This window comes from Neocloeon triangulifer, unplaced genomic scaffold (assembly GCF_031216515.1).
Source record: "Neocloeon triangulifer isolate White Clay Creek 2 clone unplaced genomic scaffold, ASM3121651v1 ptg000012l, whole genome shotgun sequence".
NCBI lineage: Eukaryota > Metazoa > Arthropoda > Insecta > Ephemeroptera > Baetidae > Neocloeon > Neocloeon triangulifer.
This window is the reverse complement of record NW_026775554.1, coordinates 7,569,976-7,593,970: the sequence shown is the minus strand read 5'-3', so window position 1 is coordinate 7,593,970 and position 23,995 is coordinate 7,569,976. Positions and strand designations below refer to the sequence as shown.

At 38.9% G+C, this 23,995-nt stretch overlaps 1 protein-coding gene across 2 annotated transcripts in view; it reads right to left on the bottom strand.

Moving 5' to 3' along the window:
• The window catches only part of LOC132197751 (uncharacterized), a 64,895-nt gene that overhangs the window by 14,350 nt on the left and 26,550 nt on the right, over positions 1 to 23,995 (bottom strand). Inside the window, exons 2-6 of one of the 2 annotated variants that reach the window (XM_059621272.1) lie at positions 11,392 to 11,562; positions 1,623 to 1,790; positions 1,302 to 1,568; positions 657 to 944; positions 320 to 459 (exon numbers count right to left, since the gene is read on the bottom strand). In XM_059621272.1, the coding sequence (XP_059477255.1) occupies positions 320 to 459; positions 657 to 944; positions 1,302 to 1,568; positions 1,623 to 1,790; positions 11,392 to 11,559 (1,031 nt within the window). In that variant the 5' untranslated portion in view covers positions 11,560 to 11,562. The remainder of the gene's footprint in view (positions 1 to 319; positions 460 to 656; positions 945 to 1,301; positions 1,569 to 1,622; positions 1,791 to 11,391; positions 11,563 to 23,995) is intronic. The other variant, XM_059621273.1, reaches the window with a different exon arrangement.

Genomic DNA, 23,995 nt, shown 5'->3' with positions numbered 1-23,995 from the left:
AGGTCAGGCAGGTATTGTTCGTTTCTGTTTAAGTTTGCCAAGCATTTTGAGGAACAAAGGGCACTCCAGTGTGACGGCCGCTCACGTCCCTCGAGGCCAATCAAAATTCCAAATTTACCCGCATTACTGGAACAAAGCTATAATGCCTTTGGGACCACCGTGTTCAAGAGTGGAACTTTCGCAAAACTTTGATCGGATTTTCACTATTAAATTTCCAACCAATGGCGTAAAAATTATTCCTGAAGGACTTGTAAAATTCAGTATATTAAAAAAAATGACTGCAGCTTTGACTTCACCAAAAATTAAAAAAGCTACAAACCTGAGATGGTTGCGAGGCACATTGTGGATGTCCTTGAAGACAATGTGGAAGCGCAAGGTGTCCCCATGCAAGTCTGACGTCACTAGCCACTGCTGTTTGTCCTTGTCAAAGCACTGCGCAGGGGCGGTCTGCGCAACCACCTGCACGTTGAAATAAGTACTTACGAGCAGTTCACTACACACTAATAAACTTTTAATGGTCTTAATTTGCGTCCACAGACTTGTTGGTCGCTTTTACTAGATTTTAACTCATGTATCAAATAACTGGCAAAAATTGCTTTATGAAAGCTTAAATAAAAATAAAAATAAGCCAAAAATTAATATTGAAAAAGTTTCACCTGGGCAGTGCCAACACTGATAGGTGGTGTTGACACGGACACGTCACTCAGGCTGTTTGCCAACAACATCTCCAGGTGCAGGCGGACCGTCCCTTTTCTCATCACATCGGACACCGTCACCCCCGGACACCAACCCCTAACACGGCCCTCTGCGTCGCTGATGTCGTCGATAAGGCCCGAGTCTATGCGCCTTTCGCCCTCGCCCAAAACCACTAAATACCGCACGTGACACCGATGGTCGAATCCAGTCAACCGGTTCAACTGCAACACGCACGCGCCGTCCTCCTCCTGAAATCAAATCATTTTTTGTATTATCTTAAATTTTCTCGTTTATTCAAATCAATCCTGCCTTTAAAGCTCTTAACAAATGTACATCATTTTGTTTTATTTAAATCATCATAATAAAAAAATGGCAATTTTTAAATGTTTTAATTTTATCACAATAATCAACAATAATTTCTGTCTATTAACCGTTTAATTGGATTTTATTGCTAGTTAAAATTAAAGTAAGAATAATAAAAAAATATATAGTTTTTATATTTAACTAATTGAAATTTTAAGTAGCAGTATTTTTTAAAGCATTTTTAGAGAAATATAAAAAATATTCTTGCACCAAAATTTTTCAAATTTATATTGATTTTTTACCTCTCGTTCTAATGAGACGTTCCAGTCAAAGCCCCCAAACGAAAAATACTGGGTTTCCAGACGCAGCTGCTGTCTGCGTTGTTGCTTGGAGGTGGACGTGCTTTGCGGCGTGATGCGCAGCTCAGAGTCGAACACGGTACGCACGTTGCCCATCGTGAGCTCCAATTGAAACTCGCCGTTCTCGTCTGTGAAATTGCGCGTGCGCAGGTCCGTCACCGGGATGTAGTTGCGGTTGCCCTGTGCTGGACAGTCGCAGGTGAACTTGACCTGGTTGAAAATATGTTTCAAAATGGGGCTCGTTAAAAGCTCTAAAACTCCAACCTGTTTTCCACTGAACGCCTCGTTGACGCTGAAGTGGTCTCTGTTGAGCAGTGTGAATGTGAAGTCGACGTAGACTCGCATGCCGGTGTTGTGGCTAGCCTTGTTGGGCGCCCCCTTGCCCCCCGCCCCCGCGAGCCCGCTTCTCCATACCAGGTACACTCCGAGCACCTGAAACAAACAATGCCATTCGTAAAAAATAAAAATATGAATTTTATTCAATTAGATATTAAAAGTTATTTTGTGGAGAAATTAAGTGTATTTAATTATCTATTATCTTCAAAATGAAGTTAGCAAATTTTCTTTTCTTTTATTCATAAAAACGATGATTATACGGTTTTTTATTTGTGACCCGAAAAGGCGTAGCATTAATTACAAAAGCAAAGTCAGTTTCCAGTACGTATTAACTTTTACAGAATGCTTTTGCACAATGCAACTTAAGTATGTATGCGTTCATTCAATTGTACGTCCCACAATGGAGCAACTCTGTCAAGTACGCTGCGACCCATTGACCTCCACACGTATCTACCCCTCTCTGCTCTTTTTCGATCTCGTTTCTCTCCAGCGTTGCCCAGCACCTAACCATAAATGCAACTTTGCCCCAGGGAATTTTCTGCACCTCTATTATGCCATTACGCCGCCGTTAGAGTTTATATATCCCGCTTGTTGAGCGCGGCTGGCCTCGTTTCCCATCCAAAGCATTTCACTTCTCGCGCGGAGAGGTGCATGAGGAGCTTGCCGTAAGTACGTAGGCTGCATTTCCCAGGGGCCGATGCTGGTCACTGGCACGCCGAGAAATGCGAGGGCGCGAATAATATGGGAAAATCACCTACGGCGAAAACTTTTCACATGTACCGCTGGTAATTTAAAAAAAAAATCTGCGTGCAATGTCGGTGGGCGTTCGAGCGCTTGACGCGAAAAACTTGCTCGTGTGAGCGGAGTGAATTACGACCTGTGACTGACTGGGCGGTATAGAGTGAAGCCGAGCGCAGTCACCCACTTTATCAAAGGACAATCTCCTTTCCGACGACGAGTATTTGAATTTGAGCCCGTGCTCATTTGCCCACGCTCTTCCTTTTTCACGCCTCGTGCCGCTGACACATTTGGGAGATGAGAGAGGCGCGCGAAATTTATGGACCTTTATAGAAGTGAAAAATTTAGAAAATTTTTATGCTAGTTCTTTCATAAATTATTTTTATTTATCTTTTCCTCTAAAATAGACTATGAAAAAAATTACGTTAAAAGAGACGGCAATAATGACGACATACAAATTCAGAATTATTTTACTGTTTTGTACATGATTTACTTTACCTTTTGAGTGGATATAATACCCCTTGAATAAATTTTTGGACACCAAAGAAATGCCCATAGTTGAAGCAAAAATATAACCTCAGTTCAGTTTCGTGTGAATTAGTCTTGCATTGTCAAGAAAAAGATATCAGGTTATATTATGCATTTTTGTCAGGTGAGCTTCAAATCTCACATTTTGCCCTATAATTCCCGGGTCTAAATACTTCATGAAAGTTTTGGGTTTTTGACTCATTTAATATTCTAAAACTTTTGAAAAACCAAAAACCAACATCATCCTTGAATCTCTCATCAAAATATTTGTTTAAAATTACTGAACACTTCACCCATATAATTTAAAAATTAAAGGTAATGTTTGAACTTTTCATGTCTGGCTCAAAATCTCACCCGTGCAAAAACACGGTCTTGATTCAACAAAGTTCTATCCGGAGCAAACACAAAAACAACGCAGACGTGGATTTCGGCGTGCGTGCGCCGAGGGAAAACGTTCACTTTCCTCCTCACTATAGAGCGTGCGTGAGCAGATCATGCACAAAGTAGAATCTCATTCCGCAACTGCGACGACGACTCGCAAAAAGCCAGCGGAAGTTTCGCAGCGAGCAAACATTTCTTGAATAATTGACACTGACGATAAAAAATTCAGCAGACAGTGCCAAGTATAGCGGCGATAAAAATATCGATTCCCGCAAGCTGCTCTAGTATTTCGGCTCGTGGAAGAAGCACTTTGAGGAAATTCTGAAGGAGCCATTTCCTCGCATGTCCGCCGCGTGCAAGGCGTGGAAATTGGTCCAGTCGGGGATAACCAGCAGCTCGCGCAGATGAAAATGATACTCTTTTATGGCTACTCAAACACAACAAGTGGCCCTTTTATTGCCGTGTGCGAGCGACCGCCTCGCAAAAAGCGTACAACACTATGAATTATACGCGAAAAAATTACAGCCGACACACGCGTGCCCCCGGACATTGTTATTTGCTCAGCAGTACATCGACCGACCGGCTTTTTGGCAACAATTTTGAAATTAATTTCCATGCGCTTATGGGACGCTCGACTGCCGTTTGGGCCCAATAATTGACTATTTGAGTGGAATAAATCAATTTGCACCACTCTGTGTGCGGCAAAATTATTATTGCGGCGGGAGTAACTCAGGCGGATGCATTAAAATACACTTTACAATTAGTCAGGTTAAAATATATTGTCGTCCCTAGGCGCTCTGGAATTATGTTTTGAGAGCTGAACTATGGCTTTTTTATAAAATTGTCAGGTCAGCAATAAATTTACATTTTGGCTGTTTGCAACTTATAAATAGTTTTGAATGTAAAGCAGAGACGAAAATTCCTAATAACTTACTAATCTTGCTGATCATGCCTAATTTAATATAATTATAATACATATTTTTTATTTTAATTTTCCGCTCAATCAAAAGTCAGAAAAATGTATTTTCCCTCATTTATATACACATTTTTTTTTAACTGCCAATAATTGCAAAGTAATAATTATAGTAATATCAGTAGTTTTATATGAAAAGTACGTGTGCTTCCACAACATCTCCTTCTATCCTTGAAATTTTAATCCAGCTTAAAAATTGAATATGTGTTTTTGTGCACAAATTATTACTCATTCAAATCCATCCCTCAAACAAAAAAGGTATGTGTCTTCTTTTATAATCCACGAGAGAGAGGAAATTGAAAGTTTTCTTTCAATTACACGAAATTGGAGAAAACTGTCTTAATTAAGTGTCAGTGAAAGAAAAATCCCACTCCCGCTCTTCAAGCATAAATATATTCTTACTACATATTTCTGAGAATTTCAACAATAAAATTATTTTTTATGATTAAATATTGGATTAAACGGGACTATAATATGCAACACTATTAAAGGTTGCCAAAAACATTTTTGACATCGTGCAACCTCAGGGGTACTTTTAAAAGTACGATCGGCTTTGAAGCTCACTTTAAACTGCGTGCTCTTGTACAAACTTTTGACTCTGCGGTCTAATCCAGTCTAATCGCGTTGCTGATAAAATGAACAACTCTGGAGGTTTAGTTTTATAGAACCCTTCAAAGTCGCCGCCCAAAAAAGTTATTTTTCGACGTGTGTGTTAGTGACGCAGTGGGTCGTTTGCAGGCTGTCGCAATTTCGCCAAAGAAAAAAAAACACGTGTCGCGTCAGCTGAATTTGTATTCATTGGCCGAGAGAGCGCGAAATCTCTTTTTCGGCTGCGTACATAAAGTGAATGCAAAGCTCCTCTTTTATCTGCGACACACTAAACGGACACAGAATTACCTCTCGCTTGCAAAGTGGCGTGCTCAGTCGGCCGCGGCAGGATGAGTGACAACCGACAAAAATGCACCTGAAGCAAATTTTAAGTCGGCCGCCGGAGGGTATAACGAGCGCGCGTTACGCACCTCTCCCGTAATTGTTTTTTTTTCAGCCCCTATTTATAAAGGGCTGTCCCTTTTTTACTCTGCCGCTCACACATTCATGCAAATTCTGGTTGGCAGTGTGTTTTTATGTCAGGCCTGATGCGTGAGAGCTGCAAAAGAGGAATAAGCATTTGCATAGGCAAAAAAGGCCTCGTTTCGTTTTATGACGGCAGCGTGTTGCGAATTTGCGCCAAAATGTATATAGTATGTGCTCACGCGGTGTGCAATTTCAACGGAAAAGCACAAAAATAAGGTTTTTTGGGAAATTCCAAATTGAATCCCAGAGCTCGAAACAGCGAAATTACATTACCTGCATATATGCTAAAACTATTTTTTTCTGACAGTGGACTTTTCTCATGCAAACATTTCAAATTATAAAAGGCAACTTGATATTCTCTGAATTTATTTTGTATGAGCTTTTTTGCACTAATGATGCTCATATTTACTAAAAGCTTAGACCCTTTGATCCCGTAAATATGAGAAATAATAATCAATGGGAGATATTCACATGCTAAAAGTTAGCAAAAATCCATAAGCTAACTTAGCGTGTGAATATCCCCCAATGTATCTTTTATCGATTGAAATTTTCTTCATACTCCCTTGTTAAACCTTCAAATCCTCACTTTTTAATATTATTAAAAAATAATTTAAAAAAAATTAATAAATTCGATATTTATGCCGTTTGCTTATTTTTCACGTCAACACTATTAAGGATTACTAATTCTTGATACTTTTAAATATTTAAAAAAAAAAAAAATTAAAAATTTTTTGCTGAAAAAAACCCTCAAAAATTTTACTTGATTATTAAAAGGAAATAATTTAAAAAGTGGAGAATCAATCATCATCAAATAAATCTTCTTTGAGTGGAAGTGCCACTTTAACCTTCACCATAAACATTTATCGTTATCGCACAGCCTGACCTGGAGATGGTATCTCATCTTGCCCCCGGTGCGAAAACCAGTTTTTCCGGTTTCGCGTCTGGAGAGGTAAGGCCGTGATTAGCCACCGAGGGTATGCAACGCATGAAATCACCGCCGGCCTTCTCGGAACCCTCCACATACATAAGCCGGGGTAAACAAGGGTGGCATTATTTCTGCAGAGCGCGACAGAGTGAGTGAAATTTCCTGTTCATCCAAAGGAAACCAGACCCGAATTTCAATTTCGGCAGCGCCTGCGGACTGTCATGTTGGTGCGAGCGAAATTTGGGCACTCACTCGCGGGACGATGTTGATTAAAGTGAGCGCCTGTCGCCGCTTTATATCATTCGCCGGCGGCCAAACAAACGTGCAGGAGCACGCCAGCAGTCCTTTTAGGATATTGCCGGAAATCGGACGCAATCTTACAATAACTAACCACACACGCCGGCCCTTCCTCCTTTCTTCGGTGAACAGAGACCACTTATCGATCGATCGATCGCGTCCATCCACTTAAGCCTTCAATCATGTGTGAAGTATGCATATATAGACTTCTCTCGGCAGATTGTATTTATGCATGCTGGATTTTTGCCCGTGATGGACTCTTTCGTGCCAAGGACAGTGCGGATGATGAATCGCTGGTTATTCCAGGCAGCCGTTCCATTAAACTCTTACAACAATAGCTGAGCCTCTCGAAATTGGCCGAGCATTTTGGTCTAGACAATTTCACTCAAGTACAGTCTAGACGACATGAAATTTGCATACAGATGTGGATGGGAAGGGATAAGTTTCAAGATTTTGTTGATTGTTCTGTCACCAGGAAAAGGAGATTGTTTAGTTAAATTCTCACCAAAAATTATGAAAAGATAATAAAAATGAAGAACTTTATTATGCGGTACTATAACTATAAGGTTAGTTCTGATTACTCCTTAATTATAAATCTGAAAAACAGAATAAATTGCAAATTATACATAATTAAATTTCAAATAAATATTATATTCTTTCAGCACGCGCAATTAAGTATAAGAGAGTCACATAATTAAAATTGATTATAGTGTCATTTAACCGATAGCTATGTAGTACAATTTCATTTCAATTCAATAATTTTTTTCTCTCAAAACAAATAAGTCAGAACAAACAATTATGAAAATTAACCTCTCAAGTTTTGTTTTTAAGCTTTTTCTTTTTAATAAATGTTATAGTTTAATTTAAATTAAATCTTAATCATTTGATAAAGATTAGATATTTTAAACACCCAGAAATGAAAATTGGTGGTAATTAATTCGACAATTTTAGATGTCATACTCCAACATAAAATATTAGCGTTTACTAAAAAAAAAGATTTTATTGTTGCAACTTACATTTGACTCTCAAATATGCTTTCTGTGATCAGCATTTATTTACATATTTTTTTGCCATTCCACTGAATTTGTTCTGAATAATGTGCTCGCTCATGCAGCTGTCTCCTCTCATTAAAAAACGGAGGCAATCCATAGCTGCGGAAAATTTTAATATCCTACTCAAGCTTCTCTAACTCGCTCCATCTCCGTTATTCCTTGGCTTTGCCGCTGCTCCGGCGGTGTGCAATTTTAATATTAAACGAGGTGCGCGCGCGAGAGAGCGAGGCGCGCGCACATTTGCATGCAAAAGGAGAGCGCGAGGAGCGAAATTTGCCCCTTTGCCTGCGGGATAATTGAATGTTATTTGCAGTGAATCCGGTCTGACGATGCATCATTAGGCCGGGAAGAAGAGCTGACAGAGAAAGCTATAGCGAGAGTTGAGCAATCGATTAATTTCATTCGCGGCGGCGACACCCAATCTGGCGCGGTTCAGACCATCTGTCTCTTTTCCAGTCGCTCCTCTTTCGCGAAAGAGATTAATTGATAACCCCGACGTCTGCTCTGTGACCTGAAAATAACCGGCAGCTCCTTTTCGTAATTTAAAAATAATAAACTGTGTCAATATTAACTCTGGAAATCAGCATTCAAAATCATTCAAAAACAAATCAATCGCAAATTTTGAAAGCTAATTAGCGAGGGGAGCACGTGCCAGTCAAAAGCAATCACATTTTCAATTAGTCTTTTCCGGGAAGCGCGTCGAACTGAATTATTCAGCCGCAATAGGCTGACTGAACGGGAGATCTTTTCATCTTCACGGCCGGCGGGCGCGTTCGCAGCCGGAAAATCAGAGCAAATATTTAAGCGGGCCTCCAATTAATTGTTGGCCTGCGGCCGGCGGCGATGTTCCGATGCGAGAGGGTCTGTTTATTCCGACTCTCGCCATTTCAGTAGTTCGGCCAGACAGATATCGATGGATGCATTAGGGTGTGTGTCAGTCGACGTGTATTGTTTGAGTGCAGCCATTCATCATTCCAAGAGAGGAATGGACAAAGGTTACATATTGTAATAAAACTCATCGCCCTATCATTTTTCCCTGCCATTTTCATATTTATAAGCGGTCTATTTCAGGAATATTTATGACCGGGAAAATAGAGACCTGTCGTGAACACATAAAAGTACATCCGTAGATTTTTATAATCCACTTCAAAGCATGTTTACGCAGAGCAACCGACGTTGAAAGATTGCGTGGTTGAAATCGTTTATTGCCCCGTCAAACGACGGTAGCAAGGCGTGATTGAAATCTTTTTTTCTTTGGATGGCGGTGTTCGTCTTTGTTTACTATAAATAAGCGCAGGGGAAATTAATGTTGCAAACTTTACCTAGCAATTAACAAATATTGCCTCTTTGAGGAAGATTAAGTTGGTGGCAGCAACAAGGGAGTAGGAAAGAGAGCTTGGAAAGGAAGAAGGGAATAGTTTTCCAGGAAAAAGGCGAGTTCAACTTTTCGTTCTCCTCGCGTGTTATACCGAGAGTTAGTTGGTGACGGTGGTGAAGAAGGAGGCCAGTTTCTATAGTCTTGCTTGTGATGGGCAAAAGATCGTATTTTATCAACTTTCTTAGTGAACTAACTTTCGCTCGCGAGAGTTAGAGATGGATAGATGCTGATGAAATCAAAGTTGTCAAACTATGCTCGGCGAACAAAACTGCGCGTTTGCAAGATGTTGCGGCACTTCATGAAAATTCATTCCAAATTCAAAGGCTATAAAATTTATTGCTGGAAATAGAACGTTCGAAGAGCGTTATGATTAATTTATATCCCCAACCATTGATTTTTTACTTTTTGTACATTTTAAGCACGAAAAAAATATTGAATTGATATTTCATTACTTTTTTTCAACACTTTTTTTTGACAAAAGTCTTAATCCCTAATAAATTTACATCAATCCTTGAGACCCGCTTTGAAAGAGATTTCTAAAAATGTATTTTATAATTATAAAATTACAAAATACTAGCTATGATACAAGAGAGAAGTAGGAATTTATTTCCATGAAGTTGTAATGGAAAGATTTAACTGTTACATAAAATAACACTTGAATTTTAACAACGTGCTGAGAAACTTTAAACTACATGCATTTAATTTTAACTCCCACGTTGCATGCTTCAGTCTGGTGAAAATCTACTTTTCAAATTACTTTTTGGATGGCCAGAGTTAAAATTAGCCATTAAGGAACTACACCGTTTTCTAGTTCTCCTCCGCAGTCTGCGAAGCCGTAAGCTCAAAACTCTGTGCCTTATGCCCGATTCAAAGAGCAGCTGTTGCTGAATGGGGTCCCCACTCACCTCCGCGCGTCTTTCACCCATTTCAAAATAAATCCCCTCGGACGAGCGGATGTAAATTTTTGTTTGTATTGACGTTAGAGGTTTCCATTAGGGTCGCAACCTTTCCCATCCAAACTCAATCATAATAAAATCTCGGCAGCTGCTTTTCGTGTTATAAAAAGAAACCGGAAAGGTGTTTCCGGGAAATGATAATAATTTTGCTAAAACTGATCCTCCGCAAGATAGAACTGCTCTTAGGGGATGAAGTCCTGGGAGAGCAAAGCCGCAGCATTAGAGGGGCCAAAAGTTATGAGCAAGCAGAGAAGGCGTGCGTGAACATACATTAATTAAGAGAGGTGTGGATTTTTGGCTCGGAGCTCAAGTATGTTGCGAAAACAAATTAAAGCAAGCAGGCTGAACTCTGAGAGGAGAAAAAACATCCGTTCCTGATCAAAGGGTGATCGTTAAAGTCCATTAGTTGATGAGATCGCGGCCATTATTCATGCAAATTGACACGGGCTCTTTGTGCAAATTAACGGCCGGCAAACAGCCTCACCGCGTGCATGCGAGTGATAATTTTATGCACAAATGCGGACAAACATCAAGGCGGCATTAGTAGTGTGTCTGTGTATTTGCGTCCGACGATTAATTGGGCCTTTGTTTGGGCCTTGTGCGTGCCCACGCAACTGACACAATGCACTGCAGATGAATGGGCGACGCTTGATTTGGCAATGTTTGAAGTCGAACAGAAAAGAAAAACGACTGGTCAGCCTGGCCGCACGTTTCCACCGCCCTAATGCAATTCAACTGGCTCCAACAACAGACATCAAACGAAACGGAACCAATTAGCAAATGCCACTTAAGCACAGAATCAACTTCAATTGCCAAGTTCTAATTGATTTGCAACTTGAATGGAAGAGCCGTACTATTGGAAAAGTTCTTTTTACTTGAAAGAATCTAATTGTAAGTGAAGTGAGTTGAAAAAATGACGGGAGAAATGAGTTAATTTAGTTTTAAGTTCCTTCCATCGGAGCTTTAGGAATTGTGCATAAATAAATTGTTGCAAAACATTAAACATTCCAATTAATATGCAAATAGGATTATTCATTTTTTCAATCCCTTTTTTTAAATAAAAATTGGTTTCAAAAATAAAATTAAATGTTCACATTGTGATGTAAAAATTTGGACAAGTAAACAACAAAAATAATGATATTTCTGATAAAGAGGTTCCTTCTTTTCAATATCAAATTGGTTATTAAAATAAAATTAAAATAATTTTAATTTAATTTTATCTCATCAAGCCAAAGAGAGCTTCTTATGATTTTCTATAATAGTTTACTTTACTTTCTTCTTTTAATTCAATTTATAAATCATGCTTACAAATTTTGACAGACCTACCAAATAAAATTTTGTTTGTGTATATTTTTGATAAATATAAAAGAGTTAACAATTTTATTTCCCACATACCTTGTCGTTCCTCGAAAAGGTAATTGCCCATCGCTGGTATCCACAGGTGAACTCCCTGGAGGTGACGTCCCGTTCGAGGTCCCTGGTCACGGACCTGGTCACGATGAAGGTGAACACGTGGGTGTTGGCCCGGTCAGGCAGCCGGGCGAATCTGTACAACAGGGACATCACCTGCAACGAAAGCGACACGTCCCATATAAATCTGGCCGGAAAGAAAAGGGGAATTATTTATTTTGCGGTCGGGCGCTGAGAGCGAAGTGGGCCAATCACACGAATGCTGACAATGCGCTGAGCGGAGGAAGAGAGAAAAGTTTCCCTTTGTGCCGTAGAGAGAAAGCTTCTGGACCGGCAGAAGTTGGGCCCAAATTGAATTTGCCGTGGATTCGTGAGCTCTGCCGCGCGCTGTTTTATTACATTTGGATCTTGTAGCGCGCGATGGTAATGGAGTTGTTACTCTTTGCAGCTGACAAGCAGCGCGATTTGATTGTACACGAGCAAGCAACGTCTACTGTGAATCCACTCCATGCATATTAATCGAATATTTTACGCGTGATTGCTTGTTTGGCGGAACAAAAGCACTTGTTGGAGTATTAGCTGCATCAGCAGAAGACTTACAAAGGTGGTTTGAAGGTAAAAGAAATATAAATGAATATAAGGATTTAACAATTGTTGAAAAAACTTAATATTTCATTGGTAAAAATCTAATTTCTAATTTTAGGATTAATAAAATAAAAATATAATAAAATTTTAATTTAAATTTTTTTGTAAAACTTCCAAGTTCACAATTATACGATTATATTTTGAACTAACTTTCTTCTGCTACAGAAAATTAACTAAAGAGGCATTAAAAATATTAGAACAATGAATACACAAATTTGCTTGAATGCTTTTGCGATTATAATATTACTGAATTAATGTCTCGGATTGAATTAATATTAATATTTGAACCAAATTTATTTCATCCTTTTCACCTAAATATATAATTTATCAAGAATATTTTTTCTGAAGATTTACAAGGGCAAAATCATAGTCGCGTGAAGACCGCCATAGAGTAGCAAAAACTGTGCTCGATCAATCAGTGCCGTCACACACGACGTATAAAAAGGACGTAATTTTTCTTGCCAGAGTGTGTGTGGTGGATACACTTTCCCAGATTTAAGACGACTCGGGCCGTCCATTTTGTGCGGGTGGCCCATTATTTCTCGTTGCTGGCTTATTCCCTGAGGATTATCGGCTTCGCTCTCCATTAGAACGTGCAGCCGAACGAGATACACAATTATCAACTTGTGGCGAAGTTTGCGCGAACCCACTATACTCCGTGTGGGATTAGCACAACTTAATGCGTTTAACGTACGTACGTATATAAAACGCAACAGTTGCACGCGTGCCACCGCCAGAGAACTTCTTCCATGATCTTGCTCCTGCCAGATCAGAGGGAGAAAGAGAGAGAACGCCTTCAAAAGTGCTTATTAGGCAACTGGCTCGACACAGCGGGCGAACGGAACGCCTACGTCGCAGGAGCCCGGACAAATGTTGAATAAAAAGACGCTTTTCTTCATTTGCCTTTTCTGCTCCCTCCTCGAGCGAACTGGGAAGCCGTTTCATTAAAGTGGCAGTGCCGGTTTTTGTTTTCACGATTTTTGTCTTCGGTAGAGGGAGGTGCGCCCTTGAGGCAGGAAAAAAACGATGTCAAGGAACGCAGGCAGGTCTTTGTGCTCGACCAGGAAAAGGTGGGGAGAGAACAGTTGAAACGGCCGTGTCACGCAGCAATTTATTCTCGTCTCTGCGGAGAGGCAGTTGAAATAAAGCGGCAGTGAGCGCGCGCATGCAAATTTGTCTAGATGCAAATTCGTGTGGGTGTTGAGGGAACCTTTGCGAAATGGAGGATTATTTTATTGGGATATATGGTGACACAGAGACATTTCCACCGAGCTTAAGCAACCACAAAAATATACATATATTACGACTTTGTTTGAATGGTAGGGCCCTGGAGACCAGACTTTTCTGACATGAAAAATAGTAACAAAATAATATCTACGTTAAAAAATTCTCGCAATTTTTACAACAGAACAAAATAATTTCACTGAATTCTGTTACAATTGGAGAATTTAGATCGATTTCCAGCCAACGAAAGTAGGACAAGGATTAACCTGATAAAAAGAGCAGTGGCGTTAATTGCACAAGTTTGCCCCTAACAACTTCCAAGCCGCAAACGTTCTCATTTTTACTCCCTTTTCAGACTCTGCAAGATGATTGCGAAAAGAAGCTATTCCCACAAGCATTAAAAATCAGTGTGCAGCGAACGTGGTTGGAATTACGAATGAAGACTGGCTTTGTTTCTCTCGAATTGACCCACTCGAGCAATGTAATGAAATGCTGCATATCGACGGAAATAAAAGGCCATTGAAAAGAAAGTTGCAACTCGAGAGTGCTTGAAATTTTAATCAACCCATCAGACCATCAGCCGGGTCGAAAGGAGTTCAAAGGCGCGACCACATCAATGCGCTTTGTCCCGGGGCCACTCTCGGCTGCTTTTCTCTCGTCTCTGTCAGGCTCTTTTTCCACCCGAGCAAAGGACACGTTTGTGTTTACTCACATGTGGCCACCCTTGGCTCACTTAGCAGAATTTGCAAACACTCAGAAGCGACGCTTACTGCAACCGCAAGTGCATTAGCCAGATGAATTCCGTTTCACAGGCCGGATTAATTTGCACTACATCCCATGGATTGTTCTGGTACTCAGCTCTAGGTTATATTATTGAAAAGAATCAGTAAAATGATACCGAAAGTTTCAACTTATGTATTTAATTTATACAAAAGAAACAAAGCTTTTATTCCGCCGTGACCATGGAAGTTCATTCCAAACGTTCCATATAAAAATTCAGCGTTTTTTTATTTAATTAATTAATTTATTTATTTTTGTGCCAAAATTGTGATTTAAGGGTGGCACTGCAATTTCAAATTCTAATATTATCAAAGGTTGCTAGGATTGAACAACTTGGAAATTTAACAATCATGCGCAGTAAAACTTTGCCCAAGAAATTTTTTAAGTAAAAATCGATGGAAGCAAGCGGCTATACTTCCGTTCAATTTTCTTAATTTGAAAAGTTTCAATTACCCTCGTTAATGTTCTCACGCCTTTTATGAACACCAATCCTTTTTTCAATAAGCTAACGCGCGCGCTTTTTCAATCAATCACCCGACAGAGTTCGTATTGCGAGACGCAATTTTAAAGTGTAGCAAGCAGCTGCGGCTTTTTTATAGGTTCTGGCCGAGCGGCGCAATGAATGCGAACTTTATTATTTCTCCAGACCTACATACAACCCCCGGAGGAAAAACTTTACGAGTCGTAAATAGGAGGCCGGACGAGGGAGCGAAGTCGTCGGGGCGTCCGTCTTCCATGCTTGGCAGCAGTAAAATGACCTGCTTTAAGGTCAATTACTGGAGGACGACGAAGCGATAAATTAAAATAATAAAGTTTGTTGGCAAAAGGGTTCTGCCTGCTCGGCAAATAAGGAGCGATTTTCTCGTACATATTTTTACTGGAGGGATTAACCTCGATACTCTGTACTGACATTTTCCCCTGTGAAGATGAAAAGTAACGGCCTCGATTCTGCTCTCAATCAAGTGACGCTTTTCCTTCAGCATTTTGGCACGTGTGCGCAATAATAAAGCCTCGGCTCGGTGGTAATTATTGCTCAAGAGTAATTACTCACAGCAGTTCGCACCTCGCGCGGGATGACACGTTCCGTCCCTAGCGAAAACGAGAGCTTCTTTCTTTTGCAACAGGCGGAGCTTTAAAAAGTCACCTTTTGCAAAGAGAACTCGGTCGTGGTGATTTCGCTGACTGGGCTTATCTGATTGGCAGCCGTTAACAATTATTACAGCATTACAACGGCGGGCGCACGAAATTTGAATCAGATTGTAATTTTGTCGTAAGCAAAACACAGCTTTAATTTCAAATGAACATGCACACACAGGGGTTATGATTTATAATTTAAAATCTAGGAGCGGTTTGGTTTTTAAAAGTTGAAAGAAAATATGTAAAATTGTGTCAAGATAATATGAATAAAAGCTATAAGGGTTAATTTTATTTGCATATAAGTTACATTATAAAATACATAGCGATTTTATATTCAGGAAAGTAAATAATCATTTTATTTTTATTCAAACCAATTTATAGGTATAAAAGATTAGAAGAAGTAGGAGATAATTTTGATCATTTGATCTTTGTGCTTTATAAAACCCTTAAAGTGACATAATTAGGGTCTTTATGTCATCTTCAAATGTCACTTATATTTATTTTAGGAAATGTCATTAAGTATTAAAAAAAAAAAAATCCAGAAACTTTGAACGTGGCACCGATTCTTGAAAAAGTTTAGCCCCATGACAGGCTTATCCCTCTCGGGAGACTTCGCTGGAACGAGTGGACCAGCCAAAATCATATATAATGCACGGTGCCGACTCCCTTGGTCTCTCGGTCAGTCAGTTCATTTCAACCACGGAGACATTCTCGTCCGCGATGAAAGGCAACAGCGAGGGCTGCATGTTTGCCAAAAATGTCAAGGCACCAAATCCCGGCTGCAAATAAAACGCGCACTCTGTGCGTCCAGTCTGCATTGTGTGCGAGCAGTGATTTCGCCCCGAAAATTCTGCAGCGTTGTGTTTGCTCGCCAGATGGGCAAGCTTGCTGTTTCCACCCGCCGCGCTCTCACCCGTAGCAGTCACTCACTGTTTCTGTGTCAGAGAGACAGGGAAAAGCGAAAAGCCAAATGCAAATCAACCCGTGCCGACTCGGTTAGGACTAACTGAATTATCACGCGCACGTACCTGTATGGATATTGCATAAAGTTGATTTTATTAGCCAATTTTCCCAACCTTTTTTTGCAAGACACAGAACATTTTGTTTGAAGGCCAGACTTTTTCAAAGAGAATACAAAAAGGGGCAAAATGAAATTTAAACGAAGATTTTAAATGCTTTTTTGATGTGGTATTGTAATTATGCTGATAATCATTAAGCAAAAAAAATTGATAATTATCTTAAAAAATAAAAGTTGAAAATTAAACAATCAAAATCAAAATATTAAATTAAATTTATTTTTTTTCATTCAAAAATTTTTTAATTATTTTTTTTATTTTTTATTATCTCTCTTTTTCTTTCTCTTGATCTTAATTATTTACTTTCAGATTTTTTCCAGAAGTAATTGTCAAATGCAAAGAGATGTGGTTGAAAAAATATATATTTTTGGGAGGAGAGCGTGGTTCAATTTACAAAGAAGTTTAAATTATCAGATCCATCAAGCCTCTGGGCTTTGAAAGCCGAACTCAATTACAGCAGCCGCCTCTTCCACTTTTGTCTGCCGATCCTTTGAGTTGAAAAAAGTTTGTTTTCGCCACCCCTGCGCGCTCTCATCAAAGAGCACGAGGAAAGGTCAGAGCGTTTTTTGGTTTTACTGTGCGGGAGGAATAACACAGGGTGCCTCATTATAGACCGCACGTCTTAATGAATGGATCGCAGATGTGGCGATTTAATAATTAAACAAGGCTTGCCACTGCGCACACTAATTATCGAGCGCCATTAACAAACTAATTTCCGCCCCACGCCTCAAATCATAAACTGTCGCTGACTCAATTTGCACGCGGGGCTAATTCGGTCCCCCGCTGCATAATGAAGGGGAGCCTAATTCAATTCTGGAATCAGCGAGCAGCTTCTTTTTTATTAGAGCTGAAGCCTTGATTAAATTTCATTACGCCCGACTGGCTTATTATTTTTCACTCGGCACGAAATTTATGAATTGTGCCCTGAATAAAAAAAATGCACTCGCGCCAGTTGCTGACGGGTAATTGCATCTAATAATGATTAATTGCGCCTCTCAGCATGAAATATTATTTACGGCTGCTAATTTTTAACACCATTACGTTGTGCAAAAAAGCTCTGGCATTTAATATTTTGCCGGGGATGCGCTCTATGAAAAAGCAGAGTGCTCGCAGAGCGAAACGTGAAACATGCATTGGCTTTTACTTTATTACTTGAATTCGCAAAATGGCGCTTTTAAAAGCAAAACGTGCGTGCAGATTATTTCATCAGAATGTTTTCCTTTGCCGGTTTCATGAAGGTGAACTAAAAGTTGAGCTTTGTGCGTGTCAAGCATTATTATTTGTTATTTTAGGCAGGAACTTGGGGAAAGTGTCTGACAGTATAAACCGTGAAAGTGGATTTTCCACTTGGTTTATTATTTATTTCGGTCTCAGTTGATAAAAAAGAGTTCATATGATATGCTTTACTGATTTAAAGGCGTTTTTTCTTTACTCCCACCCCATTTTTATTTTTATTATTTGTATTTTTAATGTTTATGATTAATTTCTTTTCCAAAGTTAAAAATTATGAAAAGCATTTGTTATTGAACAATAAATCGAATAATGTACTGAATCTAAAAAATCAGATCTTGTCAAAATTTAAACATCTAACTTATTTGAATTTAATAGATTGTATATCAAGCAAAGTTTCATATCTCAATTTCTCTAGATCAAGTGATGCAAATTCTTCAAGTGAGACTGTCGAATGTTCCTTTATGAAATAATAAAAAAAATCCAAGAGGGTATTACAAGCCCATTGTTGCTTTACAAACGTCTCCTCGAGTGCCCATTTTTTCTGACAAGAAAAACTTGATTCACGATGGTACACAATTGAAAAAAAGCACTTCGAATAATCTCTTTGAGAATGGGGCACGCAAATGGCAAACTCACGAGACCGCATTATTTAAGTCAGTGGAGGATAAACGGACGCTTTGTTGCAATTAAGGAGGAGGCGAGCAATTAGCCTAATTGCTCGTAACACAACAGCCTTTTCAACTAATCCTGTGCAGCGTGCACACGGGCAAGAAGCGCAAATAAAAATAAAGCGAGCGAAAGAGAGAAAGAAAGACATTGTCACACAGATATTTATAACAAGAACGAACGAGATAAGAAAAGAGAGACTGCGCTGTTTTTTCAGCACAGGGTGCGCGTGCACCACGTAAGTACTCGTCGCCAAATCTCTGACGCGAGAGCAAAGTCTCTTTGCATTTTTAAAACGTGAAGAGAAAATCCTTCCGCGTGCCTTGGCTTGCTTACTTTTTGTTCAGAAGCAAACTCTTCATTATCGTTACTTGTGGATGGAAAAAAACGCAAGATGATTATGTTTTTTCAGAACATACGTGAAACGCATTTCCTTCTCTTATTTTCTAATTAGAAAAAACTACAGCCTTGACTCGTTACAGAGCGGGAAAAGGGTCTTTTCATAATGAAGACAAAGGAATGCCGCAAGGAATAGTAACAATTATTTCTGAAAGTATTAAATGCGCGAAGGGGGATGGAGAAGAGCAAAGCTGACTCTTTGTGAGGAGCCATTACGAGGGCTATTCAAAGTCTAAAGTAAACTTTCGGAGATGTCAGCATATTTTGGTAAAATCCTTTTATCTAATAAAAACGAAGTTGAAATATAGTCTTGGCCCAATATTGAAATTGAATGAGAAAAGTTTCAATGGCATTCAAAGATGTACAAGTTAAATAAAAACTTCAATAATTGACATGGATTTGTTTCAATTCCTTCATCGAAGAAAATGAATTGCACTAAAAAAATCTATAAACAATATAATATCCCACAACTTCTAAAACCAGAGAAGTCACGTATAACAGATTCTGTCAAGAGTTTCCTGAATAAGTTCTCTTTCTTTCTTTCTTTCTGCTCTGCCAGTGCCAGATGTGCGCGCCAGAATCAAAAGTAGGGTGAAAGAATTTGCGGGTACAAAAACTATCGTAAAGGGGCACCTGTGCGCCGCGCTAAATCAAAATTCAATTAGAAAACTTTCGGCGCTCGAGATCGTAATCAGAAAAGTGACAGACAATTATCGTCGCTTTTTGTGGCTGACCAGAGAGATGTACGAGACGGCTGTGAAGCTTTTGGGGTGGTTTCGGTTGGGCTCGCAGGAACATGTTGAGTGCGAGGGTGGGTCGGGACGCGAGAGGGGCGAGGATGCGCGCTGCTCCTTAGCCGATCAATAAGCGGCTTGTGTAGTGTGTTCACAAGTGCATGCACCCCTGGCACATTCCTGTCCGTAATCACCTGCTCTCAATTAAACGCATTCGCCGTCCTAAGCTGACACCTGCCACTTGCAACATGCCACCCGCAGGCAAATTCTTTTCTATTACCTTAAATTATAGAATTAATTAAGTTGGTGCAATTAATTTACCTGGGATGGAATTAATTTACAAATTTAATGTTTCCGAAATAAATTATTTTTACAGGTCGAGTTAGAGAAAAATTTGATTTTATATTCAATTTTATCAACATTATATTGCATTAACAATTAAAGGGATTTTTTGTAACGTTGAGGCACTCAAAAGAGCGTGTGGAATTTTAAAGAGCATAATATCGGATTTCCTCTCATTGTAAAGCGATTCCTTTACAAAATATGCCCGCGAGCTTATGTGACATTTAAGCCGGTGAAAAGCGGCTGCTGATTCCCAAATGAAGGGAAATCTCTGCTGGCAAGAACAATTTTGCACTTTTGTACGCGCTACCGCTCTCGGAAAGTGACGTGGCGGAAAATAATAAACAGCGGCATCGGCCTGGATTCACTTCAGCACACCCGGTGTTAACGTGAATATAAACCAAGATGTAAATTAGCCTCCACAAAGAGAGCTTAACTTGGATGTTCTTGCGAGCATCGAGATGGGAGAAAAACGAATCTGTTAGAACAAAGAGGATTTGACTGCCTTTTTGATTTTGAATAATGGGGAATTGTGGTATAATAATTAAAAAAATTTGCTGTGCGTCTGCGTTCTTGAGCTAAATCCATTACATTTTTAAAATTTGCATTTAAAATATGTTTGTGAATGAATTGCTAAAAAAATCGTTTTTTTTAATAAGTTGATGACCAGTCAAAATTTTTTAAGTCATGAACGTTTCTTAAAGCGCACAGTATTATTTGTTAGCTATAATTTATTTTTCTTTAAAAATTTAAAGGGGGTTAAATATAATGAATCCTCTTATTAATTATTTTTACTATCATAATTTTGTAAAAATATTATTACTACTTTGTTTTTTTTCTAGATAATTATTTAATAATTTTCTCTGTGACAAAAAAGGGAAAGTAAGTCTCAAGGGATGTTTCTTTATATATCTTGCAGAGTCCTGGACAAATTAAATGAAGCCCACCACCACTATGGGCCCGTCCATTATTTATATTTCTTCAAAATGAAAAACAAATGCAAGGAACAAAGAAAGGGGATGAGAGAAATTTTAATTTCGCGCGGACTCTGTTTGTTCTCACTTTATGTATTTTCGCATTCAGCTTCCTTGAAAAGCGTCTTCTACTCAACCCCCTTGGGTTAGTTAGGTTTCCGCGGCTCAAATTTCGTCTTGTTCGTATTTTACACGCAGCGGCTTATATTGCAGAGAGTGCCTTCCGCAATTTCGCTCCCCTTCGGCCAAAGTGATGCGAGCAGAGGCGCTTCTCGCGAATGTATGCAACAAGCGAAATTCTTTTCCGCGCAACCGGCGCCGCTCTCGGAAAATCAGCAATCCATTAGGGAGATGCAAATGAGCCGAAAATTGAGCTAAAACACGCTCGGGAGGGTGTGTGTTTTCCTTTGAGATTGCACATATCCATTATTGAGAGAAAATTGCTCTTTCTTACATCAACTTTAGTTCTTATTATGATGTAATTCTCTCGCTGTGATATAAAAATAATGAAAAAAAGGGTTGGCGCCTGACGAGTAATGATGATGGAGGTAATCTAGGCGCTCATCAGGATGCAGGAATAGCACCCTAGGTCTAAAATTAACACCGTCGCGTGCGAGCAATTCGCACACTGCTGTGTTTATGGAACAAAAGTGGCAAGGCCGGCTAGCATAGACCCTCGGAATGCGGGGCGCGAGCCGTGAATTTGATCGCCTGCAAAGGGAAACTAGCGAAGGGAAACGCACACGCTAAATTCATTAGCCCCGCGTTAGAATTGTCACTCCCCCAGTGTTAAACAAACAATTTATGCGCCCATAAAGCGCTGCTGTTCTTGCTCTGCTTCTCTACAAGTTAGTCTCATACATATTAATTGTATAAAATTATGGAAGAAACGGATTTTAATCTAAAAGGTGAAGCCAATAGTCATTAATATAAATAGCGCTCAGTTTTATCCATACAAAAAATGCCTGGAATTGTTTAAAATGTGAATTTAGAAAGAAAAAAAATCAAAGATTCTTTTTACTACAGGATCGCTCACTGCGGCGGATGGGGTCTTTTTGATCTTGAATAATTTAGCAGATTTATTGCTAGTTGTGGTGCCGTTTTGTCCAACAATTCGTTTTTTTAAATAATTTAATTCAACAATTGAATGAAAAAAGTGTGTTGTAAAAATTTTGACAAGTAAACAACAACAATAATATTTTTATTTGAGTAGACCAAAAAATATTAAAATGTTCGTTTGAACACCATTAAATTACCAGACAAATTCATTATTCAGCCTAAGAGCCTTAAATGTTTTATTTCGTATAAGTATAGAGGATTTCATTTGAACTTTGTAACTTCATCCAAACAGAATTATTATGTAAAAATGATAAAATAACTAGTTTTAGGAAATAAAGCGTTGATGAGCTAGTGTGTTGTTCTAATTGAAAGTCTTTGTTTGTTCTGTATAAACAAAATTTAAAACGAGAGAGTGAGCCCGTTTTCCTATTTATTATTATTTAAATGCGTTCACCAAAAACGGAAATTATTTGCGCTACATCAATTATACTGAATCTACTGAATAATTTATGTATTGTTAGTTTAAAAAAAAATTCGGCACTTGGAACGACCACATTAATTAGTGTTAGTGCAAACTTTACTATAAGATAAAAAAGGAAAACTCAAAGTTTAAAAAAATATTAACTTAAAAATTTTATTTCTACTTCCCCTACTAGGTAACCCGTTTCATGATAGGGGGCTCAAAAGTGTCTCCTTCCCCCTCTCTCTGACAACAAACGTGAAGCATCCACAAGCATGAATCTGATGAATCAGTTGAGCGGTTTGGCCGGTTTGTTTACATGTCGTGTGTCGCTCTTTGAAATTATTGTTTCAACAAATGGAGCTGCGTTTTCGAACTTAAAGTGATGATTATTTTGTGTTCGTGTTGTTCTTCAGTGATGAGAAGTAAACATCGTGGATCGTGGAACATCACCCAGAACTAGAACATCAGCGTGGGAGAGGATAAAGGAAGAACAGCTGATTCTGGTGAGCCGCAATTTGTTTTATTTCACTCGATTGTCTCGATTCTTTCTAAATTACAGTAGAGATTTTCTTTCATGATCTATCTGAATAACACATGCTTTTAATTTTGCATTTATATGCACCAACAAATTACACTTTACAAAACCAAGTTTTTTTTAACATAAAAGTTTCTAAGTTTTTCCTTTAATGATGCTCAAACAATATTGTTCATGCGCAGCAAGTTTTGAGCCACAAATCAGTATCATTTACACGCAAAACCGCGCGTCTTTACTGCATGGGAATGGCTCTTGAAGCAACTTTATTTCCATAGAGAAATGCGGTTGCTCGGGAGCATTTTGGTCGGAGCCAATTTGTCTGAAAGCTGGCGAAAGTGGCGTGCGATTCGCTTAGCAGTTGCTTTTGCGGAGCCATTTAGACAGACGAGGGGTCATTTGGCACACCTGCTGCTCGCGTGGTTCCGAAGAGCCCCAGGTGGTCCATCAGGGGCTTCTGCTGCCGTAATTTCATCATTGAATCGCGGGAAATCACGCACTTTATTATTTCAACTAAAATTAATTTGCAACTTCAATACTTTTCTTAATTGAAATTTGAGATTTTATAAAAATTCTTTCTCGTTTCAATTTTTGCGATTATTTGAATGTTGGCTAAGATGGAAAGGTATCTTTTGAACATGTTTCAATATGCGAGGGGAATTAGTATTTTCAATATTTACAATGGAATGCAATTTCATCAAGTTGAAGCATGATTATAGTGGACTTGGAATGAAACCCAGGCATTCACCACACAAGCCGAGTTCTTCCGCAGCTCGCAACTCGTGGCTCGGAGGAAACGTGGCAAACCAATGAGTGCAAGTCGGTACAGGTTGCGCCAGCCGCCATACCTCCCAAATTCCCGACGTGTCAGCCGAAATATTATCAATGGTTCGCATACCAGAGGCTATTTGTTTCGACAAATCGCCTCAGATAGCATTGAACCCATGAGGGCCGAGCGACTAACTGATCAAAATGCACTCTAACCACTGAGCCACCGGGTCTTAATTTTAAAATAGTAATAAGTTATATAGTTAACTTTTAATTTAATTAAAAAAATATTAGCTCGTAATATGCTATTCTTGTTTTTTGTGAACATCCGCTTACTTTTTCAATGATTATCACTGTTGAAAAAATTCTTAGGAATGATATTTTATTTTATTTTTTCGTAGCTTTTCATTCAAATAAAAAAATAATAACAAAAACAGTCGGTCATTTAAATAATAAAAAAATATCATAATGGAAAAATGAATGTTATATAAATATATCTTACTTAGATAATGGGCATATTTTCTAGAAAAATCATATCTCTTTTCAGATGAATATAG